Source organism: Odocoileus virginianus, chromosome 24 (assembly GCF_023699985.2).
Source record: "Odocoileus virginianus isolate 20LAN1187 ecotype Illinois chromosome 24, Ovbor_1.2, whole genome shotgun sequence".
In the NCBI taxonomy this organism is placed as follows: Eukaryota; Metazoa; Chordata; class Mammalia; order Artiodactyla; family Cervidae; genus Odocoileus; species Odocoileus virginianus.
In genome coordinates, this window is record NC_069697.1 from 33,729,194 (window position 1) to 33,752,052 (window position 22,859).

Here is a 22,859-nt window from a genome sequence, read left to right on the forward strand (position 1 = left end):
CTCTCAAGAGTCTTCTCCAACACCACAATTCAAAAGCATCAATTCTTCTCCTACTTCTTTCTACTCCCCTAATCTCTCCCTCTCCAATTTCCAGTAGATTCTGTTTCAAGATTAATCCTGTCATCATCTCCCATCTTGTTCAGATATTTTCCTTGATTCAAATATTGCAGTGATAAAATCCAAAGTCTGAGACCACTGTATAAGACAAAGAATTTAGACTCAGCCTACCTTTCCACTGCATCTCCTGTTCTTTCCTAACACAAACCGTTCACTCCAGTCAAAATGAGTATGACCTCCTCAGTTTTCCTCCATTCTAAAAAAGTTCTCATCTCTTCTGCCTACACCATCTACCTCATGACCTGAAATCTGTAATGAATCCTTGGCTTCATATTTGATCATTTTAAACTCATGTTTCAGACTCCCTTAAATCTCACATTGGCAGCAGTTTTCTTTCCCCTTGTTGGTCCACTGTGACCTCCCTTTTTGAATTCCCACAGCTCTCACTATCTGTTCTATTCATTTGATACTTGATATGCATTTCCTGTATTATCAGAGTAATTAATTTTTCATGCATATGCATCTTATCTTTAAACAGATTTTAAATCCCCCGAGAGCAGGGACCATGTCTGATATCTTATAATAGAACAAATGAATACTCTTCTATAGCTTACAATAAAAAGGCAACACTGGCAAAGTAACATGTAAAAGACAAAAAAATTAATGTATTTATTCATTCAAATGTATCAAATAATACTATGTTCCAGGCATTGTTTTAGGCACTGAAGATTAAATAATAAGCAACAAAGCATAAGTCTTGACCTTGTGAGGCTTATGGTATGGCTAGGAAATAAAAAAATTACAAATAATTTATACAAATAATTATGTATATGTATGCTGGAAAAAAAGGAACTACACAATATTAACAGGCCCAGAGTCATTTTTATACACTATCCCATCAATTCATTCTTAGTGGACCTTCCCTTCATCCACTTTGCCTGCCCTTCATCCAAATTAAAAAGAAAATTGCAACTAATAGAGAGGCTCTCTGCAGATGTCAGAAAACAGAAAGAAACAAAGGAATACAAATAGCAGGAGTGGTTTGTTTGAGGCATAAGTCTGTCACAATCTTGATGTTTTAATATCCATCCCTAGATAAAGCTATTCAACCAGAAGGCATTACTTAGGCTGATCATTTTTGCCTTTCACAGAATTCCCTTCAGGGAATATAATATCATAGAACTGCTTTTATGCTTAAAAGTTATACTCTAAACTTTTAAGAAAGTTCGTTTTAAAACACAATATGAAATCTATTTCTGCACTTGCCACCTCATCATCCAGTGTTTTCTATAAAAACAAACAAACAAACAAAAAACAACAAAAAAACAACAAAAAAAAACCTCCTTGCTAGAATTTAGGGCAAGAAATTCCAGAATTTACTGCACAGAAAAATTCCCCTATGAAATGCAGTTTGCATCATTTCTGATATCCAAAGCTACATAATGTGTCACACACTCCCTTTGCCCAGCCTCTGCTGCTGCCGCTAAGTCGCTTCAGTCGTGTCCAGCCTCTAAGAAAGCACAGAACCTACAAGATAGCAAAACTCATGAAATCAAAATATATTTGATTCTATGGAATGATTTTCTATTCTAAAAACATATGTGCTAAACATAAAAGCTTTGTAAATCGCCTTTTTTGGAATAAAAATGATTTTTTGGATAAGTTTAAAAAAAAATCAAGTTCCCCTTTTTATATGTCTTCTTCTTGTTATTCAGTTGCTCAGTCGTGTCCAACTCTTTGCAACTCCATGGACTGCAGCACACCAAACTTCCCTGTCCTTCACATCTCCCAGAGTTTGGGGCATAATAAGTCTTACTGGCATAATAATTTTAGGTTTCTCTATTCATGGATATCTCAAATGTACAATCCTATAAAAGGCATTACTTAAATTCATGCTTAGTTTTTTACACAATGGCATCATCCAGAAAAATGGAAAACAGAGGCACAAAAGTACAAACTGATAGTCCAATGAAATCCAATTTTTGTAAATCCTAATATAATACCTCAATAAGATTGTGTTAAACCTAAAGAAATTTAATTGAAGTGTATTAATTCTGATTTCACATGTGCTCTTAAATTATATTCTACATTTGGGAAATTTGGGATTTGTGACCAGTCTGAAATCTTACAAGTTTAGTGCTAATATGCAGGGAAACCAACTCTTTCATTTTATTACAGTCATACAGCATAGGTGAGAGGGGGACAGTTTTAAATGCATGTAATCATCTCTGTCTCTGATAAAAAGCAGTTTCCAATTTGCAAGAGTCAGTATTTTTATTTAGGACAAATCCCACTACAAACTATAAATCATGACAGGGTTTCATGTTATGAACTAAATTGCTTGTAATTTTCATGTCTCATAAAAATAAGATTTATAACCAATGAACTGGATTAAATTGTGTGCTCATACCATCATTCACTCTTCCTCACACACACTTTAAAATGGCAATATTGTGTTGACCTTCTGAAATATACTAAGAGGAGACTTTTCATAATAAAATAAATGAGGGAAAATTCAACAAATGAGTGAAATGAAAGGGGTAGTGACATTCTAGTTACTATTATTATTTCATTAGAGAATTACAAAAAAAGAAACTGTTTACTTGGTCAACAATAATTTTTATTATTTTGTAAAGCATTCCCATTTCTATAACAAAAGTGTCTGTGCTTGTACTGAATAATCCCATACCTCTTAAGATACATCAACCATCATCACCATTACCACCACCTACCACAGGCTTGCATCTACAAATTGTTAAAGGTTTAAATATGGCCTTTTTAAAAAATGAATTATGTACAAAGGGGAACAAAGATGAAAACATTCATCACATTCCAAACCCATGAGGACAACGAGTGTGCCTGCATTAAAATGTGGGCTCTTTCCACAAGGCTGCCTGGCTTTCGGTTCCAGAGTATCCCCCTGAACGTGCTTTGGTGCCAGTGGACAGAATGGAAGCTGGAGAGAAAACAGCTTCATCTCATAGGAGGGAGTCAGAAAGTGTCACAGAGAACATAATACTTGAACTTGGATATGAAGGAAAAAGAGAAATTGGCCAAATTAACAAGAAGGGGACAAGCATGATGAGCAGAGGAGAGCACGCATGCAAAGGGACGGAGAGCTGAGAGCAGACGGCAGGTCTGAGAACTAGCAAACCGACCCAGGGCACGTGGAAAGAGGCCAGTTAAAAGTCAGGCAAGAGCAGACAATGATGTACTTTGAAGTTCTGATTTTTTTCTGTAGCTGATAGGAGCCATCTACCCATGTAAAATAAACATATATGTATGTACATGTATATATTCATTCTAGTAGCAAAATCCAGAATGAGTTGAAGGAGGAGAGAGCTATTAGGAGCAAATGACCAATAAGAATTTGTGAGTGAAGGAAGAAAACAACGGCCGTGGAGAAAGAAAGGAGGAGACTGGAGTTCATTAAAAAATTAAATCAGGAGCCCAGTTATCTTATCCAGTAATCACCAAGAGTTGCTGAAAATTATTATCCCTTTTCTAATACCCCACATAATTTCATAGACTTTTAATAAGGGGAGAAAGAAACAAAGCTGACTATTCGATAAAATCTTGTCTACTGTAAGCAAAAAAAAAAAAGAGGACACACTTTTGCATTATTTTAAAATAATTTGTAGTCAATAAACTACATGAAATCTAGAGTGATTTTTTTTTCAGGGGTGAATTATATCAGTAAGAGAATTAAAAAGCCGTATCTAAATGTAATTTTAGTATAAGAGATAAGACTGCAATAGAGTAACTTAGCAAAATGTAATAATTACAAAGCCAAATTATCTGCCTCTATTATTAAAACCATTACCTTCACCTATAATTTTCTTTTTTTTTTCCCTTTATGATTTTCATTCCATCTTTTATAATATAGGCAGATAATCCAGACAAAACTAGATATTCTGGTCTGAATTTGCATTAGCTTTCCATATTGAGCAAATGTATGGAATGGGTTACAGATACGTCCAGCCATTGCTTGTAACTGACATCTACTGTTCTGTCTGCCCAGCACCTTTCACCCATCTTTGAAAACTGATCATCTCCTGCTTACTTTTCCTCTTGACCTCTTATATCCATGTGATTAGCATCATAACACCACACCTGCTCAGTGTTCAGTGGATGGCCCAGCGCATATCCAATTCCTAGTTACCCTTCGTGTCAATGGCCCATCTCTCCATTTAACCTTAGCGCCCACCATCTCCAGAACACACCCTAGTTGGGAACCACCACTAAGAACAGCTGTGCTTCTGTTACAACACGCCATCCAACCACACCCATCAGTCCTTCCCCTTCTCTGAACAGGAGTACTTGTTCATCAGTTAGGTTTCATCCACATCTTCAGGCCCCTGTCCACTCCACCCAAACCATTGTCTTCCCCACCTCCTTTCCACGTCCAGCCAGAACCCTCTGCTAATCATATCAATAACTCTTTCCCTAGAACTCTCCATTTGTTTTCCATCGTTTGTTTCTAATACAGCAAGCCTGAGCATTCCCCAAACAGATGAATCACTCAAATTCTGCTCCAGGTGATGGAGCTCTCACAGAGAAAGCTGCTCCACTACTCAGACTGCTGTCATTCAGATTTATAGTGACTAACCACCACCGCCCTCGGCAATCATCAGTAACCCGTGCCCTAGTCAGTTCACATTCACATTCCCTACTGAAACTCTTTCAAACATCGACTACTTTCTGGGATAAGAATCCACCTTCCAATGCATGGGACATGGGTTTGATCCCTGGTCAGGCAACCAAAATCCTACATGCCTCAGGGTAATTAAGCTCATGAGCAACAACTAGAGAGAAGCCCATGCACTAAGACCTGATGCAGCCAAATAAATAAATAAGATTTCTTTAAAAAAAAAAAAAACAAAAACCACTTTCTTAAGCCCCTTGTTCATCAATCCCTCCATCTTTATCTTAAGCTCTTCCTTCCTCACAGTGAAACGGAAATCTCCAGGTGGGAGGACAGTCACCTCTCCACTCCTCTGCCTCAAATGTACCTACTAGAGTACCAACCTTGATCTCACTCATGACTATCTGAGGAACCAAGTCTCTCTTACTGTCCTAAGACCACTGTTTGTGCCTGGGTCCTAAGTCACAAACCAAAGAAACCTTCAGAGATATTGTCTTCCTTCTATATATTTACCTGTGCTTCAGTCTAATTTCTTCCCCCACAATGACATGCAGATCAATTAATCTCATCTCTCAAATAAAACCACCATCACCTGAAATAACAACAAAATCTCCTCTTGGCCCCTTTTCCAGTTTTAGCTACTTCCCATTTCCTCATCAAATTTCTTGAAACCACATACTTTATAATAAATATAAAAGATGTACATTTTCTATGTTTATGTAATAGAGACAGATGGCTACAGTTTGAGGAGCAGAGGTTGAGAAGAATATATACGTAACATTATGTGTATGTAGTTACATATATTTTTGTTTATTTCCTAAACCACTGCCATCTGTTTCTAACCAAACCTCCAGACTGAAAATACCCACACTAAGTTACCCATGATCTTATAATTGCTAAGTTCAAAGTTTCATTGCTAAATTCTCTTCCTAATTGACCCAGGAGCATTTAAAACGTTCTTTTCCCTCACAGCACTTACTACCTCTTCGCATTTTATACATTTAGTTGATAAGAACCTTTCTCCCTCCTGTAGGATGTGTTTATGAGAGTAGATACCCTACGTTTTTGATTCAGAGTCTAGAATAGTGCCTGGCATAATAAGAAACCGATGAATTTGTTAAATAAATAGTACCCACCTCCTGACCAAAATAGTTTGGGCCAGAGGTAGGAACCACACCCAAACTGAGTCAACTTTGTTTAAACCTAAGAGTTTAAACTCGGGAACAAGAGTTAAGACACTCTAAGTGGATGAAAGATGAATAAATTTCAGGGTGAAAGGAGAATAAATCAAATATGATAGAGAAGTTGAGACAAAGAACATCCTTTGTCTCATCATCCAGATAGAATTCAAGCCCCTGTTTCCATTTATTGCAATTATCAAAACAAATTCTATCCCTGGTCTCTGTGAAATATCCCAAAATCCAAATAGTAAGTTATTTTTAAACATAAACTAATTTAGTCTCTTATTCTGTTGCTTACTACCAAAAGATTCCTCACTATGGTACTGGTCTCTGGTTGACCAGAAGGCTCAAAATAAACATCTAGAACCAATATTCAAAATTATAAAAACAAAAAGGAAAGAAATGGAAGTAACAAGTTAGAGTTCCCATTCTAATTCCCTGAATGAACAATAGGTGTAAATATATGGGCAATGGTTAGCCTACTTTAATGATATGGAATCATTCTGTTTATGATTTACAAACCCTTTATGACATCACACTTAGGCACTACTTCTGGGAAGAGAGCTATTTACACGTCTTCCTTAAGTAAGATTTCACACACATTCATTTTAGATGTAACACCTTTTTTTAAAAAAATTAAGTTTAGAACTAATTTTACTGCATGCTAATATTCCTCAGGCCATAGACAAGTATACCATTCAGCAGAGAATACCTGAAGAGCCAGGGCTACCACAGCACACAGCAAATTAACGCTGGAAGGCAAACGAAATGCATTCTAAACTGGCATTTGGAAATAACAAAGCTCTGTCTTGGAGAACAGAATTTAATAATTACCTACATTACATCTCATGGGTACTCACCAAACAAACGCTGATGGAATAGAAATTTGCCAGCTATTAGTCCTATGAGAATGGCAAGCAGCCATAGAAGCACCTTCAGAAGCCTCCAGCCAACTCCTCGAGGATATTTATTTGTTACAAATGAAAAACAGTTTCCAACAACAATAACATTGGCTTCTGTTTGGCTATGAGAAACTGGGTCCTCCGCAAATATTAAGAAGTTAAAGAAGATCACCAAGTAAGCCACGATCATGCGAGACCAGGGGTGCTGGAAATAGTAACGAAAGTCTTTACCCATCCTTCACAACTTCACTTCCACAGGTTACCTGCATGAGAAAAGATACACAGGATTAGAGCAAAGAAACAAGTAGTCCCTCTCTCGCTGTCACCTGTTCAGATTTACCACAACTCAATAAAGAGGGCTTTGGAAAAGACCAATTCCTGGTTATGGTACCAACACAAGTCTGAGACTGAATATAAAATACTGTCCCTTCCCTGTTATCATACTTCTGATCATATGAGGGCTTAGTGAAGCAAAAGAGTAGGGAGACAGAAACGGATATGAGAGGGCAGAATGCAGTCTGACATTGGGAAGATGACTCTTCCTATTTTAGATTATCATTTTTATGGTTTAATCATAAAACAGATCATTTAAAAATTAAAGAAACACAGAGGTAAACTGATCACAAACTATCACAAAATAAACATCCTCTTCTGCCCAAATCCTTCTCCTTGGAGTTAAGATCCCTTAATGATTTTGTGCCATATACTTTCAGATTTTTTTTTTACATTGAAAAATGTGTGCACATGTACAGACTTTTGTAAAAATGTTCAGTCTTATTTGTCAAATAATTTCAGCACAGAATAAGTTTCATGAAATAGCTAAGTCTATGGCACAATAGTTGCACGCAGGAGAACTTGGGCAACTCTGTGCGAACTGAGAAGGAAGGCAAAGACCTCACAGAGGAAGACATACTCAGATTGGAGTTTGGAGGATCGATAGAATTTTTTTCCCAGCGAAGAATGCACAGATGCTTAACCTAGGTGTATGCAAGGGTCCAGAGGCATTGCAAAATATGTAATATGTCTAAAGAGCTAGGCCCTAACAGATGCGCACTTCAAGTACAGAAGCTTTCTTAAAATGCTGATACCCAGGCCCCACCCCTAAGTCTTGCTCAGCTCCTCTCTCTTACCTCTTTGGGGGCCAGTCTGCTCATAAGAACAAAAGCCTTTCTGGGTCCTCCAGGGCTGGAACTGGATGACTAATTTATCTAATTCTGGGGTTCAGTCTTGGTGAGCCCATTTGGTGCTCAGACTAAGTTGTAACTCTTTTTTTATCCAGCAATAAAGCCGATTAAATTTAGGATAATAATAAAATTCTCATTTTACACGTAGCTAAAGATACAAAGATCAAGTCACAAGCCTGAATTAACTTGAAGTCAACAGAAGATCTGAGAATAGGCTCTAAGGCTGCCTCCCAAGTTCCAGTCCAACATTCTGGGCTGATGAATATCAATTAAGACCACAATCAGAGCTAATGAAGACTTGACTTAATTATTTAGAAAAGTTATGGAAACACACAAAAAGACTGGCAGGAAAATTTAGCAACACAAACAGTCATTGTGCCTTGTGTTCATAAAACTTCTAAGCAATTTCCTTCCTCATAAATACTCTGAAATATCTGTTCTTAGGGGCTGGAGCTCAGATCACTAACGGATGGCAATTTTTTTTTTGTTTTAATGTGAGGTTCATCACCCAGTTACAGACCTACATTGTTCTTACACCAAAGAAAGCAGATAAAAGTAGTTAAGAACAAAGACAAACATCATGCATTTTCACAGTATTCAATACGCAGGAATGCCAGAAGGGGCCAGCTGTCAACTCGATTACATGCAAAATCTTTGGAAGTGTCCAAAGACCACTTTTAGAAGAGAATACATAGAAACACCTCAAGGCCAATGAGTCCTGAAGCAGAAATAGTTGCTACATGCCCATCAGAACTGGACAGTGCCGTCAGTTAAGAAGTTAGTTTCTCTAATGCAAATCAAAACCACAATGAGGTACCATTATACACCAGTCAGGATGGCTGCTATCCAAAAGTCTACAAGCAATAAATGCTGGAGAGGGTGTGGAGAAAAGGGAACCCTCTTACACTGTTGGTGGGAATGCAAATTAGTACAGCCACTATGGAAAACAGTGTGGAGATTTCTTAAAAAGCTGGAAATAGAACTGCCATATGACCCAGCAATCCCACTTCTGGGCATACACACCGAGGAAACCAGATCTGAAAGAGACACGTGTACCCCAATGTTCATCACAGCACTGTTTATAATAGCCAGGACATGGAAGCAACCTAGATGCCCATCAGCAGACGAATGGATGAGGAAGCTGTGGTACATATATACCATGGAATATTACTCAGCGGTAAAAAGAATTCACTTGAATCAGTTCTAATGAGATGGATGAAACGAGCCCATTATACAGAGCGAAGTAAGCCAGAAAGATAGACCATTACAGTATACTAACACATATATAAGGAATTTAGAAAGATGGAAACGATAACCCTATATGCAAAACAGAAAAAGAGACTCAGATGTATAGAACAGACTTGTGGACTCTGTGGGAGAAGGCGAGGGTGGGATGTTTCAAGAGGATAGCATCGAAACATGTATATCTAGGGTGAAACAGATCACCAGCCCAGGTTGGATGCATGAGACAAGTGCTCGGGCCTGGTGCACTAGGAAGACCCAGAGGGATCGGGTGGAGAGGGAGGTGGGAGGGGGGACTGGGATGGGGAATACATGTAAATCCATGGCTAATTCATGTCAATGTATGACAAAAACCACTGCAATGTTGTAAAGTAATTAGCTTCCAACTAATAAAAATAAATGGAAAAAAAAAAAAAAAAGAAGTTGGTTTCTCTGAAACTTCTCGTACCAGTGAGGAATTCTGGTGTGGTTCCCCCATCAACTCCCTTTGCCATCCACACACAAGCAAGGCAGCCGGATGCACATGACTAAATACATATAACTCTGATTCACTTTTAAATAAGTGTTTTGTGGAAAGCAGACATATATTTATTTTATTGTTGTTGTTTTTAACTTCAGAATCTTGCTTTGTGGGCTCTGTAATTTCCACATGTCCAAACTGAGTTACAACATTCAAAAAAATTTGGAGGTAGCTCTTCCTCTCCAATATTTATATTGTTTCAAGAGAGAACTGTAGTACTGAGCAAAAATCCCGCCTTAGTACAGTTCCCAACTCCCACAGCCAAGCTATGCATGCTACTACCATGCCCTTATGATGGTAAGAGAACAAAGCAGGGACTTCCCTGGTGCTCCAGTGGCTGGGAGTCCACCAGCCCATGCAGGGGACCTGGCTTACATCCTGGTCTGGGAAGATCGCACAACTAAGCCCAGGAGCCACAACTACTGAAGCCTGTGTGCCTAGAGCCTGTGCTCTGCGAGAAGAGAAGCAACCACAACTAGAAGCCTGTGCACTGCAATGAAGAGCAGCCCGCCTTACCGCAACAAGAGAGAGGCTGTGCCCAGCAACAAAGATCCAGGGCCGCCACGAATAAACTCATATAATAATAAGGATAAAAGAAAACACAGGAGCAGGGCAGGTGCTGCCTATTTAATTAACAGATCCATAAGCAGAAGAGCCAGAACTTGAATCAAAAGCCATTCCTGACCCTTGATCTCTCTAACACACCCCAACAAATCTGGAAGTGTTTCAAATAATATTTCCAATCATGTTTACAGCTTAGTCTTCATTTCCCCTAACAGATTCAGTGACTTAGACACTAGCCAAGTGAATGGGATCATCTGGTCTTTTTCTTTTACGGTAAACATGTTTATATATTCTTGCCTCATACTCCACAGTGGAATCAATGTATCCTAGTGGGCCCCAAATTTCAAAACTTACATAACCTGAACAACAGTGCTCATCTCCGCTTCCTGACTCCCTACATGAGGAGGTTGACAAAAGTTTGCCTAGTGATATCAGCCTGTTGTCCAGACCACCAAAACTGCTTTGTCCTCTGTACTTCCCATAAAACATTCTGATAATCAGTGCAAACGTTCGGTGACTGTACTGTTAACCCAGGACTGAAGCTGTTCAAACTGACTATGCTACACGGTATACACAGTCTAAAAACATTTTTTAAATTTTTTAAAATTCAATTCTGCTTCCATATTGAGCTTTTATCTTAAGTAAATGTGCTTTCATCTTAGTTCTTAGCAGATCATAGTGAAATTATATGTTTATGTATTTGTCTTCTTCCCTAGATCACAAAGTCCCCAGGGAAAGGGCTGTTTACTTTCAGGGCATAGCACAGTGCTAGCCTCATAGTGGGCAATTAATAAACTGGATAAACTGAGTGGAACTACAAAAGAGAAGCCCCCTTGTATAAATGAGATGAGAAGAAGGCAGAGCAACCTGCCATTCCTTCCACTAAGGAAAGAGAAAAGCAGCTGAATGCAAAGACTGCAAGAATGATGGGCCAGTAACAAGCACTGATACACCCTCAACCCCATCCCTACAGCTACCATCCCATTTCAGCACCAGTTTCTGCACTGTTCTCATTATTACTAAGGTTAACATTTACTAAAGACTTACCATTTCGCAGACACTATGCTGAAGGGCTTTACAAACATCTCATTCAAATTTCATAGCAACCTAATGAAGAGATACTCTATTGGAAGCAATGTTTAAACTGAGTTTAGTAGCTTGCATCAAAGAACAGAACAAACCTCCGCCAGAGCCAGGATTCAAATTCAAGCCACATGCCTTCAACGTTCTATACTACATCTTTCCCACACAAAGACATAGATTCCAAAATCGTGCCTTTTTCACGTTGTTTAGAAAGTTCCTAATAATAAGGCCAATTGATATTAAAGATTCATAGTACTTCTAAGATAAATGAATCTACTATTACTATTCAAACTGACTTGATACCATGATTGGAAAGCACTGGGATCATGTGACTGACCAGGATTGCTCTAATTTTTTCCCTTCTCCTTTGAGCATCAGTATAAGTAGTTGAGTTGATCTGATTGTCCTTTTGCAATGCATCACCGACATTCATTTGGATTTTCCAACTCTACTTATACAGAACACTGCACCTCTGAGAACTAGACTAATTCACACTATTCAATTTCCTCTCATAATAATAAAATCATGAGATAGATGCCACCATCAGTATCTTGGAAGCCGCTGCTTTCACATAACAGCAGTGACAGGCTGAAACTTTACACCCTGCCTGATAACCCATAGGCCTTCAGTCATGGTTTATACTCTAGAGGGACTGGTATTTAGTGTAGGTATCAGAAATGCCATGCATTTTACTACAAGCCAGTATTTTACCTGGTGAAGTAAAGTGAAAGTGTCAGTTGTTCCTCTGTCTATGGAATTCTCCAGGCAAGAATCCTGAAGTAGGTAGTCACTTCCTTCTCAATCCAGGGATCGAACCTGGGTCACCTGCATTGCAGGCAGATTCTCTACCATCTGAGCCACCAGGGAAGCCCCATTTCACCTGGTACTAACAGCTAAGAATGGAAAAATGGAAAGTAGGTAATTACACGCAAGTTGGGAGGAGGAGCTCAGCAAAGGCACAGGAAAGGATGTCTGGGACAGAGAGATGTATCAATAGCTCTGTGTGGCTGGAACACACAGCACTTGGGGGCACCCTCAGATAGTTAAGGATAATCTGGGGCTATTTTAAGGAAGATTACACAAAAGCAGTGTTCTTTATTTTACTGATTAGAGACTACAGAATCAATTTTCAAAGCAGAAGAGCAGTACAATTGCTTGCAGTGGGATTTTGAAAGATTTCTCCGCCTACTTGGAAAATGACAAACTGGTTAAGAGGCATGATGAAAACGGCAACACTCGCTGGGAGGCAGCTCCAACAGTTTACATTAAAGATAATCAAGTACTGGACCAGGAGAACATCAAAGCCCTGATAATTGTTTTAATCATTTACCTGATTGGACCAAAGCACCCTGCCTTCTTTACTTACTGGGGTTTTTCCAAATAAGTGAAACTCTCAAGGACTTCAAGAGTACAAATTTCATGTTTCCCTCAGCAGGAACCCTGGCTCGGGTGATGCTTTATGCATAATGACAAGTATGAGCAAGATGGAGTGTATCACTTCCATTGAAAAAAAAAAAAAGTATGAGTTCACGTGGCAAAGTCCTTGATGAACTAAAAAATTATGCTATATAAAAGACATTATTACTAGCCAAGTGCCCCCAAAGTCCAGCTCTGCTAATGCAGGTCTTAGCATCTAGTGATACCTAACCAGGTAAAATGAACATCATTTGCACTGTGCAGCACTGTGTTAGGATTAAAAAAAAGAATTTCTCCAAATGTTTTGAAGCTCCTTGGTATTTGTGTCTGAAAATTCACCTGAAATCCTTCTTAGCTCTTGTTAAAGGGCTTATTAAAGATAACCATGTCCGTACCCTGCCAAAAGTGTGAACTTTATTTCAGCACCTTGAATCTAATTTCTTGAAAAATAATTGTTAAAAAGACTCCTTGTATTTTGTTTTTTGTGGTATGCACTTTGTGCTACAGATAACTGTGTTTGGGATACTTCTTGGCTGTTTTAGTACAAGACAAAGTTAAAGGTTATTTTCTTCAGTTACCTAGCTATATAGTATTATATTAATGTATGCAGAGCTCTTTGCAGTTGACAGAACACTATTTATTGATACAATCATTTCATTTACTCCCTGGGAAATAATCACTTCAAAAATTGTCTATCAAAAGGGCAGACAGAGCTTTAAATTATTTAATACTATTTCCTTAAAAGATAAATAACAATAGCCTATGTTTATATCACATTTTACCTCTTAAGTGTTTTTATTAGGTGAAATCACATCATTAGAATGACTTTACCCAAATGATCAAAAGCATCAGGAAGGCAAAACAAATGGTGATGGGAGAAATATGGTCCATTTCTACCTGAAATTTCTACCTGCTACTCACTAGCTCAGTGACCTTGAGCAAATCCCTAACCACTCTGAGATTCCACTTCTTCACCAGCAGAATCCTAACGAAAATACTTTCCTCACAGGGTGGCAGTGGAGACTAAAGGGAATTTCATTTGTAAGTGCCTGGTCACTTTCAGACACTTCCTTACCTGAGGACCACTATTAAAATGCAAGTGACTCCTGGTCATTCCCATTAAACATGAGCATGGAAATAACATCAACTCTATATTACATTTACTGAGTGGTTTTTATATGCTATTCTCAGTGTCTCGGGATTTTACCATAACAACACTAAGGATGAATATCATCCTACTTTACAAATATTGAAAACGAGGCTCAGAAAGCTCAAGCTACTTGTCCAAAATCATACACAGAAAGTGGTGAAGTCCAGACTTGCTAATTTCATACTAATTCCATAATTTCATCATTCATTTGTTCACTAGTCACTATTCACATGTTCACTGTTGCATATTTGTGACAAGCACTGGCCTACACATGAAGGTTACTAACAAACCACACCCCTGTTGCTTTGAACTTTAGGATCTACATTGAGAGAAAAAGACATTAAACAGAGAAAAACGAAACAGACAGTATTTTAGAAAGTTACAAGTTGATGGAGAAAAGGAAAAGTTAACACGGGGTGTCAGGGAAGTTAAAGAGGTCTCACTATCAGATGACAATTGCAGACGTGTAAGAAGGACGTCAGGCAAGCAGACCTCTGCGGAAAGAATGATCCAGACAAAGGGAAAGGCCTGTGCTGCACATGATTAGAGCATTTAAGGAAGAGCCAGGAGACTAGTGACTGGGCAGCATGTGGGTGCAGGGGAGCATGAAAGGACTAGCGATCTGGGAGGCAGAATCCTGATCAGGCCTTGAGGCCATCCTACCACACGGGCTTCACTCTGTGCAAATGGGGGACAGAAGAGGGACACAATCTGACCACTGCCTGATGCTTGGAGATGTACCAGATTCTGGATACATTAAAAAAAGAGATGACAAGATGTACTGATGGACCGGATGTGGACATGGCCTGACAAACCCCAGAATGGATTTGCCATTTCCTGAGATAGGGAATGCATTTCCTGAGATGAATACCTCTGGAGCAGATATAGGCAACATAATGACTAACATTTTGGAGCGCTTTTTATATTTGGGGATCCTGGCAAGTACTTTTCATGCATTATCTCAATCAGCCCTTAGACCTAACCTTTGGATTTACCAGTGAAAAAACAGAGTTTTTAAAAGGTTATCTGCCCAAGGTCATACAGCTCCCAACTGGGGGAAGCAGGCAGAACCACCTCTTTATGACCCCAAAGTCAATACTCTTAATTATTGTATATTCCCTACACTGAAAAGGATAACCTAAAAAGTACCAATGGGAAGGAAGCAAGGGTAGGAACTAGGTGGTGACTTACACCTACGGGGCACTCAAAAAATCTTTGCTGATGGATGAATAAGTGAAAAAGTAAATGTGTGGATGACAGTTGGGTAACAGACCAGACTTGTGTGAGGGAAAAAAAAAGCACTGAAGATTCTATACCAGACAGAGCAGACTCTTGATAATGTGATAATCAAGTCTATAAAAAGAGAAATGGCAGAAAGTGAAAAAACCAAATATATATATTTGCCTGGACCAGTCCTGAGGTAAGAATAGGTCTTAGTTTACTATTTGAATTGTTAGATGAAAAGGCAAGCATGAGGAAATGACATAGTATTTTACATAATGCAAGTGCTTAATACAGGTTTTAAAAATACAAACAGCAATAACAACAGAAGTAAAGCTGGAACTTCTCATTTTTAGTCCAATACAAGAGACCACACAGCCTTTTAAATAAAAAGCAACCTTTTAAGTCAATCAATGAAACCACTATAAGTGGCTTTGCACAGATATCAGGTCTGTACTTGTGGCACCCTAGCTAATTTAGAGGATCACATCCATAAATCACTTCCTACACTTTCTCTTCACATTGTTCCAATCTTTAAATTACTTTTTTTCCTTGTTATTACCTTCCAGTCTTTGGGATAACAAAGCACTGAACCAATGCAAGTTTTTAAAATAGAAAACCTGAAAGCAGAGCAGGTCTGGGTCCCCTCTAAACATGACATTAGCCAATTTTCCCATCAAAACAGCCTTCTCAAGTCCTAAGTCGAAAATAATAAACAATTAATTCTTTTAAAATATTCAGATGTTCTCTTCAGAGACATGTGTTGATACAGAATTAATATGATCATATCCCAGACACAACACCAAAAAAAGAGTTAATGAATAAAATAAAATTTACTCATATCTGAAATTGCTTTTTAACTGACTGACAATTTGAAGAAGCAAATTAAATACAACAAGTACTGGTTTCTGAATACAAGGCTCAGATGAAGGTGGAGTGGGGTGAGAATAAGTATCTGAGCCAAAATGTCAAAATCCATAATTACCTTTAAAACACAAAGATTGGGGAAGGAAGAATGGAGTTAGAGATAATAAACATGACAAAAATTCAGTGTTTCACAACAGAAATAGCTCCTACAGGGACTCTTACCACACTTTACATTCAAAAAACTGGAAGAACTTTATTCTGAAGACAAAACAAAACCCCGAAATCTTCCTAGAAGTCCTTCTCTGGATTTCAAACAACGTATCATTTGTAACTAGAGGGAAAACACATGTATTAAATGTACTTTAACTCAAAAAAACACTTGGTCAATCATGAGACTTCTATCTACACACAAATACTAAAACAAGCATGTGATGTTTACGAGCATCCCTCACAGCCACACACTGGCCTATTGTTCCACAGCTGGTAGAATGAATAAGGGAGGCAAAGTGGACCCACATGGGTCAAACACACTTGTGGGCCTCTGGCATTGTCAAAAGTAGGAATAGATAAATAGCTTCATTAATCATGATGAAGGCAGTAAACACTCAAAAGCGCTCAAGTTTTGTGCGGTCTGGGGGGTTTTGTTTTTAAGAACAGTCCCGAACTACAACCTGTTAATTTAATCAACGCACAATACTGGGGCTTTCACTCTGTCCGCATCCTAGGAATCATTGGAGCGAGGAAAGTTCGCCGTGCACCCCGGTGACGTCCCTCACCCCCCGGAGCCCGGAGTTGGAGGGGACCCCCGCCCCAGCCCTCCCCCGAGCCTCCTCCGCCCTTTCTCAGGAGGGCAGGTGCGCGCTCCCCTCCCGGCCACTTCGCCGACCCCTCGGCGCGCCGGCCCCGGGAAGGAAGGAGAGGCGGCGCGGGGCAGCCGGCCGGGGGCCGCGGCCGGGGCCGCAGTCGCGCGCAGGGACGAGGCGGCGGCGCGGCTGCGGGCGGCCGGGCCGGGAGGGCTTCGCCGCGGCGGGACCGAGAGGCGGGGTAGGCGCGCCGGGCGCCCGGGCCGCGTACTCACCGAGGGGGCCGCGCGGACTCTGAGCGTCCGCACTCGGGAGACCCGGGGGAGCGAAGCCCTCTGCCGCGCCCGCGGCCTCTCTGGGAAGCGCGGCGAGACGGGCCAGCGGCGTCGCTGCCGCGGCTGCTGTCACCGAGCTATAAATACCGGCTCGGCCCACACCCGCCGCCGCCTACGCCGGGCGCCCTCCGCAAAGTCCGCCGGCCGCGGGCCGGGCAGCGAGAGCGGGCGCGCGAGGGCGACGGCGCCGCGCCGATGACCGCGCCGGCTCCAGCTGTGCGGCAGCCTCCGCAGCTGGAGGCATGGCCTCCCGCCGCCCCGGCCCCCGCCCTCCCCCTCCCGCTCCCTCCCCTAGCGCCCGCGCCGCGGGCCGAGCGCCGGGGCCGAGCTGCCCGGCCCGGCCCTCCTCTGCAGAGCGCGCGGCGGCGAGCGGGGCCGACTTTGGTACCCAGAGCAGTGGGGGTGGCGGCCGGGGGCGGCCGCGCTCCAGCCTAGCCTGTCAACAGCAGTCCCTTCCCGGGGGAATCGGAGATTTCTTATAAAACCCACCATCCTGCGGGGAACCAATGAGGTTCCCAGGTGGAACGTCCTCCTAAGAGCTGCAAACTTTCTAATGCAGTCAGGTCACAGGGCATCCTTTCTGCTTTTGTCTATTGGTGTGGAGGAGTGGGGATGGGGAGAGACAGAGACCAGGGGATGTGAAAAAGTCTTAAACTTACTTTCCAGCTTGTCTGGTTTCTCTCTTGCTCTCTCTCTCGCTTACACACACACACGCTAATATATTCACACATGTATACACATGTTTATAAGCACACCCACATTCATACACACATAGAAATGAACAGATAAATGTACACATGCATACATATATATTAATATATACACATATAAATGCATAGGTACATTTACACACACCTGTATACAGAAGTATATGTGTATATACATATGCTGCTGGTGCTGCTAAGTCGCTTCAGTCGTGTCAGACTGTGCAACCCCATTGACGGCAGCCCACCAGGCTCCCCCGTCCCTGGGATTCTCCAGGCAAGAACACTGGAGTGGGTTGCCATTTCCTTCTCCAATGCATGAAAGTGAAAAGTGAAAGTGAAGTTGCTCAGTCATGTCTGACTCTGCGTGACACCATGGACTGCAGCCCACCAGGCTCCTCCTCCCTCCGACTGTGGGATTTTCCAGACAAGAGTACTGGAGTAGGTTGCCATGTCCTTCTCCAGTATATACATATACACACATGTATATGTGTATACACATACTTTTGCAGCCTGAAGCTCAGAAAACTAACATTCTGTGGTGCTTAAATGATTCACTTGCAGCATGAGGAGGAAGACCCTCTGACCACATTTGACCTGTTCCTTTCTTCCTGATGTACCATCTTTCCAACTGTATGTATGTGTGGGCTTTGTTTCTCTCCCTGCCCAATAACAACTGCTGCCTCAGTTTACAGGTTGCTTATAATGTATTAAAAGCTGCTGTCAGGGTTACTGATATTCCATGCTAATGGAAGTGATCGCTGGTTTGTCTAGTCAAATGGAAAATGGCACAATTTATAGCTACTTCCAGTAGCAAACTTGGGAGGAGAATAGCCTCTCTCCTGGACTACCAGCATGATTCAGGAATGGATTGGGCAGCAAGAGGGAGAGCTGAGATGTCAGCAGATTTTGAAATGGGCTAGAGAGAGCCATTCCCAAGTCCTGCAGTGTAGCTAGTGTACACAGGGTTTACTGGGCGTCCACTGCCATACTTCTCACTGTTTGATATTTGGTCTGCTTCTAAGAATGACCACATAAGTGCCCATTGTAGTCAGTTTGTGATCATCTTACTGAACTCTCAGCACAGTGAAGCTTTCCCATGTTTTCCCAGGAAGAGCTGTTTCCTGGGCTTGCACTTTGTACATTTTACTGTGACATGTTTTACATTTGCTGTACTTTTTTATGTCTTTTCCTCCCCCATTAAGCTATAAATGCTTTTGAGGGCAGAGACTAAATCTTACCACTGCATCCTCAATACTGAACATACTGAGTTATGGTAATGGTTCAATAAATAGCAGATTAATTCCACAGTTTAACCATTCGAGTCTACCATCCTTTTATATTTTAAAAAAACTTGTTAAACCATGTAACTAATTAACATGAGCTCCATATGCTGTATATGGTGCTTCCCAGGTGGCAAAGAGGTAAAGAATCCTCCTACCAATGCAGGGGACACAAGAAATATAGGTTTGATTCCTGGGGCAGGAAGATCTCCTGAAGTAGGAAATGGCAACCCACTCTAATATTCTTACCTGGGAAATTCCATGGACCGAGGAGCCTCGTGGGCTACAGTCCATGGGCCTACAAAGAATCAGACATGACTGAACAAGTGAGCACACACACACCTATATATATATATATGCCACTGTACCAGCAGGAAAGTCCTATATTTTAGCTATAGTTGATTTACATATTATATTAGTTTCAGATGTGCAGCATAGTGATTCAATATTTTTAAAGATTATACTCTACTTAAAGTTGTTATAAACTAAGGGCTATATTTCTCTGTGCTGTAAAATATATATTTGTAGCTTATTTATTTTATACATGCTAGTTTATACCTCTTAATTCCCTACCCAATGTTGCCCCTCCCTTCACCCCTCTCCCCGCTGGTAACCACTAGTTTTTTCTCTATATCTTTGAGTCATTGTTACCTTCATCCGTTTGCTTTATTTTTTAGATTCCACTCCATGTAGGGGTGACAACATACAATATTTGTTTTTGTTTGACTTATTTCACTAAGCGTAATACCCTTCTAGGTCCACCCACGCTGTTGCAAATGGCAGAAATTTATTATTTTTTTTTATAGCTGAGTAGTTTACTGTTGTAAATATATACCACATCTTCTTTATCTATTGATGGACACTTGGGTTGCTTCCATATATGTCTTGACAATTGTAAATAATGCTGCTATGAACATTGGGATTCCCTGGTGGCTCAGACTATAAAGGATCTACCTGCAGTGTGAGAGACCTGGGTTTGATCCCTGGGTTGGGAAGATCCCCTGGAGGAGGGCATGGCAACCCACTCCAGGATTCTTGCCTGGAGAATCCCCAAGGACAGAGGAGCCTGGCAGGCTGCAGTCCATGGGATCACAGAGAGTCGGACACGACTGAGCGACTAAGCGTGCACATGAACACTGGAGTATATGTAACTTTTTGAATCCATGTTTTTGCTTTCTTCAGATATATACCCAGGAGTGGGATTAATGGATCATATGCTAATTTTCTTTTTAGGTTTTTTTTTGAGGAACTGTTTACTATAGTAGCTGCACTGATTTACATTCCCACCCACGGTGTAATAGAGTTCCCTTTTCTCCTTATCGTCACCATGTGTTATATTTTCCTTACATCTTCGTTTAGAGCAAGAAGTCTTTAATCAATTAAAACTGGGAAATCTTAAAACTTCAAGAACTGTGCAGGATAATACTGAGGCCTGTGGCTTATTAACTACCCCACCCCCAAAAACAAGCCAAATGAAAACAAAAGGCACTTTTCCTATCCCTGAAAGACAGAGTGTACAACACATTGTATTTCAGAGGATAATGGGGTGAAAATCATTGAGCAACTTCTCCTCAGATTACTTGAGAGACAGAACTTGCTCCACTCTATGACTGGTTGCATTACACAGGTGTCTACTAGAATGAACTTCAGTTAATCAGAACTGAAATGTCTGGCCTCTTTTGCTGTTACCCTACCTTTAGATCCCTATCTTCTTAACATATGGTCTGGCTTCCTTTAATAATAATTTTTAAGAATAAGTTTAACCAATGCTTACTAGTTGTTCTTAACTGAGAGGTCTCAAGCTTTAGACAATACAGTTCTCCAGAACCACTTCAAGGCAAAATATTGAAATGAGCAGAATTTTCTTCAATAACAATGTTCCCTTTTTACCACTGATCAAGAGGCTTGTGTCCTTTGCTTTGGTAAGCCACCCAGGATCTCCAGTTCAGCCCTAACAACCAGACAGGGCAATAGCCTCTACATTTGATCTTTCTCACTAACATGCAACAATAAAAGCTTGATTTATTGAAGGCTTATTGTGCACCACACCCATTTCATGTATTAAAATGTTGAAATCTCTGCAACAGGCCTGTGAGAGATAGCTGCTGTTAGTTTCCCTTCCATGTTGCCTTTGAGGAAAGAGACACACAGAGATGGCGCAGTTCACACAGATCTCATGACTAGTCCGAGTGGTGGGGTCAGGATCAGAAACCAGTCAATGGATCTCATCAGCCCACATTTCAACCTCTCATCGTATACTTCCTCCTGTGTACCTCAAAAGGGATATGGGTTTTTACAGTTAGGAGATCTGGAATAGGGACTATTGGTGTTGAATCTGGTTCCACTGCAACCCTAGCCACACCCTGAGCAAATTGCTACTATAAAATTACAATAAGAATCCCTAGGGCTTCTTTTCTTCATCATTAGGTTACTGTTATCCTTATTCTCTAGTCAATTTCCATCCCAGTTGCTACCTACCACACAGACCTATTGGAAGTTTTAAATGCTTTAGTTTGTATAAGACACCTATACAATACCAGTTACATAATGGGTGCTCAATAAAGGCCATTCTTCCTTCCCATCAAACTTTATTGTGCTATGAAAACCTTTTTTCAGGTCAGAGTCTATTGGTCCAGTACACAGATGATAATTGCTTACTCATAGAAATTAATCATTTCTCTAGTGTTGGCCAGCAGTGTTTGAAAATGGTATAGCTACAAGACCCAGAAAGAAGCCAAGATAGCAGGGCTATGTATCTCCCATTAGCCCATCCATATTTTAACCAAACTACTCCATTTCTTTTCTTTATAGGCAGCAAACTGACCCCAGTTTCAGACAATGTCTGGGCAATGATAGAAATAGTGGAAGTAGGAAACTCAAATGAAAACTCTCCAATCATCTGCCTACACTACCTCCTCAAGCAGAGTCAACCCTGCTGATAGACAGGCTTAAAATGTGTCTTGTTTACATATAATTTCTTTGTAAAATCCAACTGAGTGCAGAAATTACAAGTAACCACATGAAATGATGTTTTACTGTTTACCTCATCCCATTAGACTAATAATAGAGCTCTACTCCATTTGAAAAAAAAGAAAAAGACAAATTCAATATACATTTCAAAATTTGGTAAAAACTTTTTATCAGACCAAATGATCCTCTCTAAATGGACCTTTGAAACCAAAAGGAAACTATAGGAGGAAGCATCTGTAATCCATACCAAGTGTATCTGGAAATCCTTTCATCAATGATTTGATGAACTCCAAGCAAAACTATTTTTAACCTTCAATAGGTCAGTCAGGATGATATTAATTGCACACTCCAAACATAAACAGCATAATTTCCTTATTGCCGAAGAGGCAAGAAGAGAAGTTTGAAGCTGATCCATAATTTTCTTCTGGTATTTAAAGGCCAGTGACTCTATTGCCAGGATTCTTCTCAGCAATCCTAACTGTGAATGTCTATCCCCATGGTACCCAGTGTACTCTGATATATTTTAGTTAGTCCGCATGTCCTGAAATTTGCTTGGGGAAAGATGATCATCACATATCTACTGCTTGGACCATTAGAGCCTTTGCTGTGGGATCCTGGCTCTGCCCAGATAGTGGCAATGTGATAATAAGCAAATTCCTGAACCTCTATACATTAGTAGTACACTTGCCTTATAGGTTGTTACAGGGATTAAATAATGTGTCTTACACTTTT

At 40.5% G+C, this 22,859-nt stretch overlaps 1 protein-coding gene across 3 annotated transcripts in view; it reads right to left on the bottom strand.

The window, feature by feature from the left end:
- Window positions 1-22,859, bottom strand: part of TMEM117 (transmembrane protein 117) — a 557,294-nt gene that overhangs the window by 529,837 nt on the left and 4,598 nt on the right. The window contains exons 1-2 of one of the 3 annotated variants that reach the window (XM_070454538.1): window positions 17,111-17,360; window positions 6,744-7,048 (exon numbers count right to left, since the gene is read on the bottom strand). In XM_070454538.1, coding sequence (XP_070310639.1) covers window positions 6,744-7,020 — 277 coding nt within the window. In that variant the 5' untranslated portion in view covers window positions 7,021-7,048; window positions 17,111-17,360. Of the gene's footprint in view, window positions 1-6,743; window positions 7,049-16,254; window positions 16,277-17,110; window positions 17,361-22,859 lie in introns of those variants that run through there. The other 2 variants (XM_070454540.1, XM_070454539.1) reach the window with 2 other exon arrangements.